The sequence below is a fragment of the Nymphalis io genome, chromosome 26 (assembly GCF_905147045.1).
Source record: "Nymphalis io chromosome 26, ilAglIoxx1.1, whole genome shotgun sequence".
In the NCBI taxonomy this organism is placed as follows: Eukaryota; Metazoa; Arthropoda; class Insecta; order Lepidoptera; family Nymphalidae; genus Nymphalis; species Nymphalis io.
The window spans coordinates 1,155,438-1,170,435 of record NC_065913.1 but is presented as its reverse complement, the minus strand read 5'-3'; the positions used below and the strand labels follow the sequence as shown (position 1 = coordinate 1,170,435).

At 34.2% G+C, this 14,998-nt stretch overlaps 2 protein-coding genes across 3 annotated transcripts in view; both read left to right on the top strand.

Annotated features, from left to right (window-relative positions):
* Positions 1-14,998, top strand: part of LOC126778464 (probable ATP-dependent RNA helicase DHX35) — a 60,325-nt gene that overhangs the window by 7,164 nt on the left and 38,163 nt on the right. Inside the window, exon 1 of one of the 2 annotated variants that reach the window (XM_050502037.1) lies at positions 849-901. The exons of the other annotated variant lie outside the window; for it this stretch is intronic. The gene's annotated coding sequence lies outside the window, so the exon portion shown is untranslated. Of the gene's footprint in view, positions 1-848; positions 902-14,998 lie in introns of those variants that run through there. 2 annotated transcript variants of the gene reach the window in all.
* LOC126778522 (ceramide phosphoethanolamine synthase) lies at positions 894-3,036 on the top strand. Its single transcript, XM_050502159.1, has one exon. The coding sequence runs from the start codon at positions 1,110-1,112 to the stop codon at positions 2,226-2,228; it is 1,119 nt and encodes a 372-aa protein (XP_050358116.1). The 5' UTR covers positions 894-1,109; the 3' UTR covers positions 2,229-3,036.

Sequence of the window (14,998 nt, the reverse complement as noted above, 5' to 3'; positions counted from 1 at the left end):
CTTCAAAACGAAACACAACAATACTAAGTATTGCTGCTTGGCCGTAGAATTTCTGATGTGCATTGTGCAACTCCACAATGCTCGACCACCAAATCTGGAACTTAAGTTCTGCCTTATGGTCAGCCATCCATCCGTATCCATTAGACGTATTATAGGGCACAGGTTTGTGTAAAAACAGAAAACAAATCATTTGAATAAATTAATTAGCAAAATATGCAAAAAGAAAGCTTAAATTATTATGTAAAAAAAGTTTACACGTATGCAACAGCGAAGGTATTGCCTTTCGTGAATTAATTCTTAAAACCTGTCATGTTTCTGGCCTTTATTATTTTATTAAGCTTATCGTTAGTATTTAATGCTGGTCGCATAAAAATTTGAGTCACGCAAGGTCAGATTTTGGCAGTTGTTTCGGCGGGAATGGCGCCATCGCTTTTCGGTACCGGCTCGCCGCTGGAGGCAACGGCCGCCATTCAGTCTGTAGACGCAGCGAGATGCGCACGCATGTAGCGGTCGCATCGCATTCTTTAAAACGAATAACGTTATGTAAACATTGTGTATTAAACGTCCGTTATTGTGTTATTAAGTTTTTATAATGTAGGACTTTTGTTACCCGACCATTGTTTCATTCCGTTCGAGTGTTTTGATACGATATCCGCTGTGAACGCTTAACGTGGATTTTAAATGTTTTACGTTCCGGAGCCGTCGTAAAACTTGTGTTTTTGTATAGCGAAGTTTAAAATGTATAGTGATAGTAAATAACAAGTGAGAAATGCATTTACTTATGTTCTGGTTGAACAGTAAGTTTCGATGAAGCGAAGACGTGTTATACGAGACAATTTTTGTACATAAGAAGAAAATAATAAAACTGTGGAATTATGTTATTCAAATTTTGTATACGACGGTGAGCGAAACGCGAAGATTTCATGGTGTTATAAATAGAATATAGAATAGAGTGAGGTTTCGTAACCCACGCATTATTAAAACATCTGCGGTTTATCGAGATGTATATAAGCTGAGTTGGAAGCCTTATTATATACAAGAGCTAGTCAACACGCCCTTGGTTAAAGATAGCCAAGGGTTCACCGCGTAAATCCTCCTATATAATCAAAATGATGTGGCCTTCGTCTCAAGCGAGTAAAATTCTTACATTTTTACTCATAATAGTTGTTATATATTGCATTTACATGGACACTTTTCTATTTCTACGAATAAGTAATTATAAAATAGATATATTCGAACAGTCAGATAACATAACACAAGACACGTCAACTCAAACTACGTTAAAAGCGCAGCAGAGTTATGAAGATGTAACTTGGATACCTTGTAATATAAATCCATTATGTCACCCTACCGTGAAAGCCTTAATGGTGGATCACATTAATCATTATATATACGGACCACTATGTGCGATTGTTGATATGGGATTGCATATATCAGAGAAGATGCTATTTCTAACTCCGAATATGATATCATTTTTTCATGTATTCATAGCCTGCGTTGGAGCGAAATTGTTGACTTTTCAAAGTCTAGCCGCACGTCGGGTTGCCGTTGTCCTGTTCCAAATTCGAATGTTTTTAGACGATTTGGACGGTCACGTAGCGAGAGAGAGAAAGCATATAAAAGGCGAGAGGTCAGAAGTCGGGACGATTGGATACTGGGTTGATGGCATATGCGATTTGTTAGGTGTGACAGCTATGATGATAGGTATACTTGTGTATTTAAAGAATAATCCACCTCGAAGAGGTTACAAAGACACTCCAATTAGCACTCTACCTTATCATCAGTTGAAGGAGATAAATTCGAGTGAAGATATCGAAAGGGATCACACAACTGAAATCGGTATATCATATAAGACAAAAGTAACATTGCAAAGGATAGTTCAAGTTATTGGTTTGTTCTCTGGTCAAATGGTGCTATCGTCGTTAGCTTGGAATAGATATATTGACTTATATCAGGATTTATTAGAAAATTCTACCGATTATGATATATCGAAACGGGAGAGTGCGTTCACGTCTGGGACGTTTTTCTTCGCGACTGGTTTGTGGAGGATAGTTAATCCTCACAGTTATTTACATCTGTTATCGTTAGCGGTGTTTTGTGATAAGACATGGGCTTTCCTGAAGGCTGTACACTACAGCGGATATGTGTGTCTAGTGGTCACGGTGGCAACGTCCGAATATTTGATCGAGAATATCAAATCTTTCGTCGTTAATGGTGATGACGTTTAATTTTTTATTTATTTCAAGGCTTCGTTTATATATGTTTTATTAATTGTTATAATGGTGTTTGTTGTATATTATGTTAAAATGATGTAGAGATTCTGTAAGAACTAACTCGAAACTCATCGCGGAAAACGATCGTGAAATGTCAGAAGGTGATATGCGATATTGACCATAATGATTATATCATTTCAAGAATACACGCGTCAAAATAGTATATCACCGTAAATCGGTTGTCAATATTTCACGGATGATATAAAAAGTGAATTCTTACTGAATTACTAGAACCGCCGATCGTCAAACTAAAACTTGCTTGTCAATAAAATGTGTTCTATTTTTGAAATATAAATTCTAAATTAATGATTTATAAATTGAAATAGAAAACAAAACTTCAAACAATTATCGAGTATAACTTAAAAGCCTTAAGACGACCTTAAGGCCACGCCAGTAAACAAATAAATTTAAACTCTATTTATATTATATTAGTGTACATTTTATATTATAGTTTCTTTATATTGAGAGTAATGTTCATTATATCGGTTATAGTTTCAAATGTAAACTCATATATATGTATCGTATGGCTCAAGATCTCATGTTCTCCAGACGTCAGTTATATTAGTTGCTTGATTTTTTTAAATTAATGTTTGATGGGTTGGTTAACGTGGCTTGGTAGTAGGGCTTCGTGCAAGCCCTTCAGGGTAGGGAACGCCCACTAATCTCATATTGCCAAACAGCAATACTTAGTATTGTTGTGTTACGGTGTGAAAGGTGAGTGAGCCAGTGTAACTACAAGCGATATGACATCTTAGCTCCCAAGGTTGGTAGCGCATTGACGATCTAAGGAATGGTCAATATTTATCCCAATTTCTATATGTATGTACGACATATTTACATACATATTTTAAATACATATTTTAAATAAATAAAGTTTTGAAGCTGGTGAGTTGGAAAGTTGATCTTTTTGTATAGGTAGGTTTTTTTGGGGAGCCTTCAAATCAAACTGTCGATTTAAATCCCGGCGGTGGGCGATTGAGTTCCTGATATTTTATAATGATTTAATTGCTAATATAGTTTCTATTTTTTTTATAAATATTTTAATATTTAAAATTATTATTTTTGTTAACTCGTAATGTTGATATATTTTACAAAACCTATAATTTAGGAGACACTTGATTTATATAACGTCATTATATATTTAAAGACTCAATTGTATTTATTAGTGTATTTATTAGTGGTGTTGATATTATAATAAATTGATAAACCTCTGTCAATTGTACATAACTAGCGATTTTTAAATTATCATACAGGTACGTGGGTGGATAAATGGGTCTGGTAATGTTACTTTCTGGTAAATAGTCACCAACCCGTATACATTGGCGTCGTAAGAAAATATAATAATTATACCTTACTAAAGCGCCATAAACCTTGGGAACTAAGATGTTATGTCTCTCGTGTCTGAAGTTTAACTGACATTAATAGTCGACACCCTTGTAATAGCGCAGTTAAAATGTATTGTTTTCGTATTAAAAATTTATTAATCAAAGTTAACATATTGATATTAAAACAATAATCAGGTTGTTATCGTAATTTGCCACTCAAAGTTACATCATCCACTCGATTAAGAACCTTTACGTTTCTGTAAGAACAAACTCGAAACGCTTCGCGGAAAATGATCGTAATGTCTGTAAGTGATATGCGACATTGATCATAATATTTTTTTTTATAGAATAGGAAGGCTGACGTGAATATGGGCCACCTGATGTTAAGTGTTAACCAAACGCCCTTAGACATTGGCATAGTAAGAAATGTCAACCATCGCTTACATAGCCAATGCGCCACCAACCTTGGGAACTAAGATTTTATGTCCCTTGAGCCTGTAATTACACTGGCTCACTCACCCTTCAAACCGGAACACAACAATAACAAGTACTGCTGTTTTGCGGTAGAATATCTGATGAGTGGGTGGTACCTACCCAGACGAGCTTGCACAAAGCTCTACCACCAGTAAAATTATAGCATTTGAACGATACACTAATCAAAATTGTTAACACCATAAGTCGCTTGTCAATATTTTAACACTGACAGGAGAGCATTCTAAGCGGACGGATAAGCTAACTCATTACCCTCACATAACATTCTGATCTTAATCTTATAAAAATATATAAATTTATGATTTGATGAAAATTTTAAATATAATATATATATATATATATATATATATATATATATATATATATATATATATTATATATATATTATCGTTAATAGATATGATTAATATTTATATCAGTAACAGCCGCAGGTGTTTTATATCTATGTACTTATCAATAGTTGACTTATTTTATCGATTGAAATGTCCAAGAAAATATAACTGATTAATATGAAAATATAATGTAATTATTTTACTTATTATATATTTAAAAATATTTGTATGAAATCCTATGTATATACAACGTCAAGTAGAGCGAGAGGAGCGATCTAGGTGCTAAGTGGGAAAGAGCGCAAAAAATTTTGCAAGGATACATAAACGTTAATTGCTTATTTTTATAAATGTTGTAATTATTATTTATATAACATTAACTGTAATTTGAAGTGAAAGCGTTGAACAAAGTGCGCTGAAAGACTGTCTCGCTCTACCGTGATCAAGAGACAGGGTTGGTATATACATGAACATAAAAGTCACGCTTGTCACGTCAAACTGTCTAAACTTATAGTGCGTTAAAATTGCGAAGTCTCCTAATTACATATTAATATATAATATAGAAAAAAGCCGAGATGGCCTAGTGGTAAGAACGCGTGAATCTTAACCGATGATCATGGGTTCAAACCCGGGCAAGCACCACTGAATTTTCATGTGCTTAATTTGTGTTTATAATTCATCTCGTGCTTAACGGTGAAGGAAAACATCGTGAGGAAACCTGTATGTGTCTAATTTCATTGAAATTCTGCCACATGTGTATTCTACGTTCTACTAATAAGCTCCAAACCTTCTCCTCAAAAGGGAGAGGAGGCCTTAGCCCAGCAGTGGGACATTAACAGGTTGTTACTGTTACTGTATATAATATAGAAACACTTGCGTCTTGATAGTGGAACTCGATTCTTAGCGTAGCCGGGCTCGGACTTAAAGAGTCCCAAGATTTAAGGCACTTTGATATTCGAAGCCCTGTTGTCGAAGTTTAGAGACAAATTATAGTATTTTTGGCTGATTCGGGACCCTCGTCAGGCCTAGCTATTAATCCTATCCTGGTAATGAGTTTTAGTTTTATAACCATATGATAATTTCTAAAAGATATAACAGCCCCGTCTTATGCCTCTACTGGATACAGGTAGGCAGGTTCATAACATCCAGATAATTCGAGCATTCTTTCCACCATACCACTTGGTCATTTGACCACCATATCACAGTCCTTTATAATTGATTTGTATACTTAAGTATTTAAACGAATTATTATATAAATAAAATTTATATTTAAATCGTATTATGTTAGAATCGATCGTGTACTTTATGACTTTATTTAACTTAAAATTTTTAAAACGATGTGATATTAGAGAATCTGCGCCAATACAATAATATATGGTTATATATTTATGTACATAACCAAGATTTTTAAATGAAATCTGACGAGATAATATTACAAATAATTTGCCATTATTTTTGATTTATTTATACTTTATTATATACCACAAGAAAATGATATCGAAAAATGGTTGGTAATGATTACTCTATAGTATTTTCTTAGGGGCGTTATTATGGCTAATTAGCTATTGCTTCCACGTAACCCAATTGGAAAGGAAGAGTTTAAAATAGATACCGGGTAGATGCTAATAGACTTTAAAAACGTGTATAAACTACTGGTTTTCACCCGTCTGTTAAAGGGGGGCCAATAAAAAAGGCTATGTCCATCCTTCAAGTTAGCTTCATACCAAACTTTATTAAATTCGGTTCAGTGGTTTGGCTGTGAAAGCGTAACAGACAGACCATCAACATCTCCCCCCTTACTTAACACGCAGGCGAGACCGCAAGCGAACTATTATATATATATATATTTCTTTATGCCACTGTAATGTTATCTCTATTAAGATCTAAAAGATAAGCTCGTACTTGGTAATACAGACCGACCTTTGCCACCCGTAAAAGTTGCGAAGGTCGTACAGCAATCGGTTCGACTAATGGGTATACTATTAAGGTTTCTCAAAGGCAACCTCAATAAAGTAAACACTGATTAGTTGCTATTTAATTACAATTCGTTCAATCGATAGTCGAATGAATTGGTATTTTTTTATGTTATAGGCAGCGGACTTGCAAATTGGCCACTTGATAGGTGGTCACCGCCTATAGACATTGGTGGTGTAAGAAATATTGACCATTCCTTACATCGCCTTGGGAACTAAGGTGTTATGTCCCTTGTGTCTTTAGATATATATAAATCGTGTTAATTTATATTAGTTCTCCGATTCGGTCCGCGTTAGATTTGTATTATACATGAAACTTTGTTAGTAAATTTTGAGTTTTCACAGCTTCTGACCGAATCATCGACTTCGACCGACAGATATATAAAAATAATAGTCGATTTGGTTACTTGCTTTTGGTTACTTTAAATGGTCTTATTAACTTAAAAAAAAGCAATTATTTTTGATATTTCCATAGATTACATCGCCTCTTTCATTGCCATATTCTAAACCTGAGATTGGAAGAAATCGCTACTAAACGATACGATCGCCTTAATAACCAAAAGTGCTTAATATGAAAAGTACTTTTGTATTCTATTATACATATACATATCTTGAATCACTATTTAATGGTCAATATACAAGGTTAGTTCTAATATATAACTATTATGTACAATTCCATGTTGAAACTATATACAGTTGTCGTTGACACTTGCGTGAAGATTTTTGCCTTTATACCGTCAATGGGCTCGTATTCATCCTATTGTACATAGGTAATGTACAATAGGATGAATTCCTCTGTATTTATTTTCTAAAAAAATTAAAGAACTATACATGTCGCTAATTACCCAGTTATATATTTAAAAACATATATATATAATGTACAAAACGATTCGTAAACCGATATTGATAAGCAGCAAGATTAGCAGCTTCCAATCGATTAAAATGATGGCATGGAATTTGTTTTATAAAGAACATCTCGCCATATTTAGGTTAAAGCAATCGATTCCGGTATAAATAAAATTCTATACCGACATTATCCAATCATCTTGGTGCTTTATATGTCACGTTATCTCTAGGAAACCGACTGATTCTCGTGTAAGGAGAAATATAAGGACAAATTAATAATGGAGTTGTGAAAAATTAAAAACAAAACAGGATTGCTATAACGAAATCGATATATGACTTGGTCTGATAGGTCATACTTCCAAATATGTAAGATGGAATAAATAAACATACTTATATACATTAATCTTGAATGCATAACACTTCTTTATTGGGCAGTCGTGTGAATATTGTAAACATTCAGATAAAGGGTTAGAAGGGTTAGTTTTTAAATTATGTTTTGTGCTTCGAAATTGAGTTAATTTTTTTGGACTCTAATGATTTTTTAATTCTGCCACGATTACGCGGATTTATTGTATTAAATAAATTGATTGAATTTATTTTCTATTATAAAATCGTATTTTTTGTCAGTAAATATATAATTGTAAAATTTTCGTTAAATTGATAATTTATTATTATATTATATAAATGAATTAATGCCATATTATTTTAATTTATATATACAGAGAATCATACTTAAGAACTTATTTCAGTAACGAAATATTGTATAGTGATTTTGTTAAAAGAATACCAAATTTAAAAATAATATTTTACAATGTTAAAGTTATTTTAATTTAAAAAGAAACGAGTTTACGTGTCTATGAAAATTGTTTTTATATCTGTATATACTTCTGTCTCTTTCTATTATAATATTTAGACAAGGACAATAATAAGATGTGTTTTTTTTTGTATTCATAATAATATAAATGAAATTTGTATTTAATGGAGAAAACTGTGATCGTTACCTTATTATATACATATTTAAATATTTAATGTTATTTGTCGGTTAGAAATAAATATATGTAGTGAATTTCAAAGGCAAGAGAAGTAAAGGTAAACAAACGACATTGACCTTGAATTGGCGTAACACGATTGGTCGAAAATAATCTACAGTATTTATTATGGATTTGTGAAAAAATGGCGATTTTGAATGTCTGTTAGCATGTGATAATTGTTGTCTTACTTTGGAAGTAAAGTTACAGATATAAATAATTAAGTGGAATTGTGTTGTATTATAAAATAAAGATATATTAATCAAGCATTGCTTGTACATAATATGGTATATATGTAAATCTAAGCTTTTTTATTATTACTCCTTCTGTCTTTGGAATATAATATATATTGGTACTTTCTGTGTATTTTGATTTTGAATTTATTGAAGAAAATCGTATCGCTTGTATGAATATCATGCGAAAGTCTCAACGCTCAAAGTATCAATGTGTATACGGTATATAAATCTAGATAAATTATAAAATAATCAAGGGTATACATGACTATTTAAAAAGAAAATATTGTGTCTGTTATTATTTTTTTAACTATGGTATTTTTTTATTATAATGTCAGTGTTGGAGTCCGACCTTGTTTTTATATATAAAAAAAGTTACGCACGGCTGGCTGTTTTTTTAATACCCTTTTTTTTTTTAAATACTCAATGCTACTCGTTTTGTTCAGGGTGAAAATTTATTACGTTTTTGTGATAAATGATCTTGCAATACTTAGTTTAACGGCTCAAACGAATAAAGGGATATGATGACGTAACGATTAATTATTATTTACTTTTATTAATTATGTTTTTGAAATTTCGTTTTATATAATAGTTATGATTGTCATCGTGACTTTTTCATATTGAATTCTTAATATATATTAAGGTAAGAATTAGTGCACATACTTTATTCAAGAAGGCGTCTTAATGAGCATATTTAATCGCCTTTTTACATTACTTAATGAAACATAAAGCTAATTGTTTGGAGAGTAGATTTTTGTTGACTTTTTTACTGAGGGGTAGGGTTCTGAGCAAGCCCTTTTGGGTAATTATCATTCAAACATCAGATTTTCTACCGTAAAACAGCAATGTTTACTATTCATGTGGTCAGGTTTAAAAGGTGCGTGAGCCAGGGTAACACTAAAGGCAATAACATCATAGTAAAAAAATGTTCAAACCGGAAGAAGTATGGCGGCACTTGTTTTATATAAAAATATATTTCATAATTATTACACGTCTTGAATATATTTTGTTTTAATGTTACATGCTTAGTGGTGAAATATCTGTTGAGTGGGTGGTACCCACTGCCTACAAACGGTTCTGTACAGACATATAACAGATAAGCTATCGATATTTTTGTGATATATTCGTTTGTGTAGGCCGTATAATGTATTTCGAACTTTTGACTGCTTCGTTGGGCTAGTGGCTAGAAATAAGCGACAGATGCCGCGGTACTGGGCTCAAATCCTAGGTCGAATAATAAATTATTGGGGTTTTCTGTTGAAAAATTCTCAGCAGCTCGGTGTCTGGAAGTTGGAAGTATGTACAATCCCGTGCCTTGGAAAGCACGTAACGCACAAGGTCCTGCACGTTTTTTTTTTTTTTTTTTTATAGAATAGGAAGGCGGACGAGCATATGGGCCACCTGATGGTAAGTGGTCACCAACGCTCTTAGACATTGGCATTGTAAGAAATGTCAACCATCGCTTACATATCCAATGCGCCACCAACCTTGGGAACTAAGATTTTATGTCCCTTGTGCCTGTAATTACACTGGCTCACTCACCCTTCAAACCGGAACACAACAATATCAAGTATTGCTGTTTTGCGGTAGAATATCTGATGAGTGGGTGGTACCTACCCAGACGAGCTTGCACAAAGCTCTACCACCAGTAAATAAAATAAATGCACTTGAGCTCTTTAAGGTTGTGTCGGATTTGCCGTCCTATCGAATAATGAGGGTGAGGAAATAGAGTGTACCTGTGTTGACACACACACTTGTGCACTATAATATGTCTTGCACAGTTCTCTAGCCCTTGAGATTGGCCCGCGTAGACATCATCATGATCATAATATATTTTACTAAACTTCTACTACTAGTAAAGTAATATGCGGTAGATTGAGAGAGATTTGACAGCCAAAGATTAAATTTATTGCTCTGATATTTAATAAAGTTTTACTGTTTAGCTTGTAAATATTACAGTGCTAGGCAAAGTGTCTCATCTTTTGTTTAAAGCTTTATTCATCCAGCTGAATCATCGTGGGTGAGTAAATACATACAAGTTTCCTCACGAAGACATTTTTGCTGATCACGAGGTGAATTATACAGACTGACGTGATAACGCAGTGGTACTTGCTCGTGTGGATTTGAACTCGTAAACTTCAGTTTTGATTCACGTGCTCATTTCTGTAACAATATCACCGTAACAGCCTGTGAATGTCCCATTGCTGGGCTAAAGTCCTCCTCTCCTCTTTTTGAGGAGAAGGTTTGGAGCTCATTCCACCACGCTGCTCCAATGCGGGTTGGTGGAATACACATGTTGCAGAATTTCAGTGAAATTAGACACATGCAGGTTTCCTCACGATGTTTTCCTTCACCGCCAAGCTCAAATAATAATCACAAACTAAGCACATGAAGATTCAGCCCTGCTTGCCTGGGTTTTAACCGACGATCATCGGTTAAGATTCACGCGTTCTTACCACTGGGCTCAACTCAGCCAAACCCAACCTTTTTTTTATAAGGGCCATTAACACGTGTTAGTCATTGTGTGGCGGCCCGCCAGCAAAAAACATTTAGGTAATGATTTCTTAGGTTTCTGGATTGTTACAAATTGAATTAAACATTTATGAACGGTTTTATCGCGTATATTATTAACACTTTTTATAATTTTCTGATGTTTTAAACACTGCAGTGTCCGTGGCCACAAGCAAGTTGTGAAGTTTAATTCAAATTATTTAGGTGTTAATTACAAAATTTTTGAAATTTAAAATAGTTGACTAAGTAAACAAAGTAACTCTACAACCATAAAACTAATGCAGCTTGAGCTGCGGCCCGCTGGACATTTGTACTCAAGCTGTACTTAAGTACAGCTGATCTAGAAACTTAAACTTTTAAAAAGATCTCGATGATTTAGTTGTATAAATCTTAGTGTCTTATTAAGTTATTATATGACGTCATCATCTAATAACAAATGTTAATAATTTTATAATAAAAACCCTCCCATTTTATTATTGCTGTATTTGTATTAAATTTAACTTAGACTTCGTACAATAAAACCCAGGCGAGCGCAAGTATATTTAAAAGTGCTTTAGATTTTATAATTCATCTCGTGTTTTCTTTGATGGAATTCTCCTAAACGTGTAAACGAACCCGCAATGGTCACTGTAACTGAACCGACGTATGAAATTTCAATTCCGTAGCATAAGAGGAAGTTGTTTAAATTAAGTTTCAATTATTTGACCTTGAAATAACAAACATTGCAAGTTAAATAAAAGCTTGTAAAATAGGCTCGCAAGAAGATTGAAGTAACGTAAAATAAGAAGTACATTATATAAAGAAAATTATGTAATTCTAAGTGGCTTGCATATATGCGAATATTTCTTTATATATCAATGGCGTACCATTGATATATAAAAAATATTCGCGCTACTTTACATTGTATTAATTTTAATTTTCACGCTTTGATAAATTTTGTTATTTTAAAACATTTATTTCTAAATGAAATTTAAAAATTGATATTTCACTTTTAGACTTCATTTTGTAATTGAATAAATTTCTTATCATATATATATAAAGGTGCAAGTGTACAACATATTTATATATAATATAAACGTTGCCACTGATTAAACATTGCTGTGTCTTCTTCTTTCGAATGTCAAATCAATAATGACAGAAAGAGATAAATCAACTGTTTAACTAAACAGCTAAGTCGCGCTAAATAACGTAAGCCGCTGATAGATAGCGAAAAATCGTTGTCATGGTGACATTCTGAATTCTTCTTAAAACAACAGATGGCTGTCTTGGCAGTTTGTCAGATGGTCGCTCACATATAAAGTTTGTACTCATACAAAACTGCTTAGGCAGGGGGAAAGGCAAGGGCCACCCGATGGTAGGAGGTTTGACATTTGCGATGTAAGAAATATTACCAATTCCTTACATCGCCACCAACCTTGGTAACTAAGATGCTATGTCCCTTGTACCTGCAGTTACACTGACTCACATTTTAAATCAGAATACATCTATAATAAGTATTGCTGTTCATCGGTAGAATATCTGATGGAAACATCAAAGACGGTATCATCTAGACCTCCGCACTCATCAATCATCATCAACGTCGTCGCGTGATCGATGGTGGTGATCCAGACGAACTTGCACAGTCATATTAGTTTTGGGATGTGCTAATTTCTATTATTAATTTTTTTTTAAATAATTAACTTGTAGTCATAGATTTACAATTTAAAAATGTTAGATATTTGTCATACGTCGCTTCGATGCGTGTATTTTATTTTAGCTCTTAAATCTAGGTATTATATTCAAGTTCGAAAGCCGATGACTAACACCAGATGTGACCGTTTAGATTAAAAGTCTATTTTAATCATATTTTATAACGAATATTTTATATACTAGTTGTGGCCTGCCGCTTCCGCGTCAGAACACATGAATCTTAATTGTACGCAAGAGATATTATAGTGTACAAGTGTGTGCGCAAACACAGGTGCACTCTCTATTAACCTAACTCTCAAAATCCGATGGGACGGCAATCCGAAACGACCGGATAGAGTTCAGGCACGGGAGTGTACACATTTCTAACTTTCAGACTCCGGGCTGCTACTGAGAATTTTCTGACAGAAAAACATAATAACTTTTTATTGGCCCGACTTGGGAATTGAACTCAGGACCTCCGGGTCTGCGGCCTAACATCAAGCCACTAGACCAACAAGGTAGTCAAACGGTTGTAATATCGATATAGTAAAGACATATATGTTACCAGTATTCCTTTATGGGTGTCTGTAATGGTGAGTGAGCCAGTGTAAATTGTGATGAATATGTATATATATATATACTGCTATATATGTAGTGCTATATATATATATTCATGCTGATTGCATGCATAATCTTACAGGCATTCTTTGTTACATTTACTTATCTAATTTTTAATGTGCCTAATTTGTGCTTCTAACTCATCTTCTAAAGGGTGACAGGAAACATTTTGAACTTTGGAGCAACGTGGCGGAATAAACTAAATAGTTGTCCAGCAGTGGGACGTTTTTATGGTTAGATAAACAGACTGACAAGTAAGCTACCTGATGGTAAATGGTCACCACCTCCTTTTGGAATTTAGTAATATAAACCATCGCTTACATCGCTAATTCGCCACCGACCTTGGGAAGTAAAATGTTATGTCCCTTGTGTCTATAGTTACACTGGCTCACTCACTCACTCACTCTTCAAACCGGAACACAACAATACTAAGTTTTGTTTGTCGGTAGAATATCTGATGTGTGGGTGGTACCTACCCAGACGGACTTGCATAAAGCTCTACCATCAATTTAGGTATAATTACATCTTGTTAGGCAGTGTCTATTTTTACATTTTGTTATATTGGATCTTACCATAAAGTTATCTTTACTGGTGGTGGGCTTTGTGCAAGCTCGGCTGGGTAGGTACCACCCACTCATCAGATATTCTACCGCAAAACAGCAGTACTTGATATTGTTGTTTTCCGGTTTGAAGGGTGAGTGAGCCAGTGTAATTCCAGGCACAAGGGACATAAAATCTTAGTTCCCAAGGTTGGTGGCGCATTGGCTATAAGCGATGGTTGACATTTCTTACAATGCCAATGTCTAAGGGCGTTTGGTGACCACTTACCATCAGGTGGCCCATATGCTCGTCCACCTTCCTTTTCTATAAAAAAAAAATCCTTCCAAAAAAAAAATTAATTCACCTACAGAAGTAGTTCAAGAGATAAGTGCGCTTAACCATACAGACATTAGATTTGTAACTTAATATGCATAGATTAAGAGAGGATTAATTATTTAAAAGCGAACTTGAAACTCATCGCAGAACACGGTCTTACAATAACATTGTTTCTAATAATTATAACATTTAAAGGAGGGACGGATCAAAATAGCGTATCAACGTCTTAAACATATCACGAGTCATACACGAACTGAGTTCTTGCAGAATAGCACTCCAGAAGACTTTCGTGAAATGTCAGAAAGTGATTTATGTCATTGACTTAAACTTACAGTAAACAGTACAGTAACAGCCTGTGAATGTCCCACTGCTGGGCTAAGGCCTCCTCTCCCTTTTGAGGAGAAGGTTTGGAGCTCATTCCATCACGCTGCTCCAATGCGGGTTTGTAGAATACACATGTGGCATAATTTCAATGAAATTAGACACATGCAGGTTTCCTCACGATGTTTTCCTTCACTGTCAAGCACGAGATGAATTATAAACACAAATTAAGCACGTGAATATTCAATGTCCTTGCCCGGGTTTGAACCCACGATCGTCGGTTAAGATTCACGCGTTCTAACCACTAGGCCACCTCGGCTTAAACTTGGCATATATCAATTAAATATAGCGAATCACCGTAAGTCGGTTTTCAACATTTCACGAGTGTGTTACGATGTAAGTTCTTACAGAATATTACCCATTGCTGATGCGAATATATGAAACTCGCTTCTTACTGGTCCTTGGGTTCCACAAAAATCGGATCAATGGTTTAGACGTTAAAGCG

Excerpts from the sequence above, each read along its gene's own strand:
- LOC126778522 (XM_050502159.1), top strand. The coding sequence starts at position 1,110 with ATGATGTGGCCTTCGTCTCAAGCGAGTAAAATTCTTACATTTTTACTC.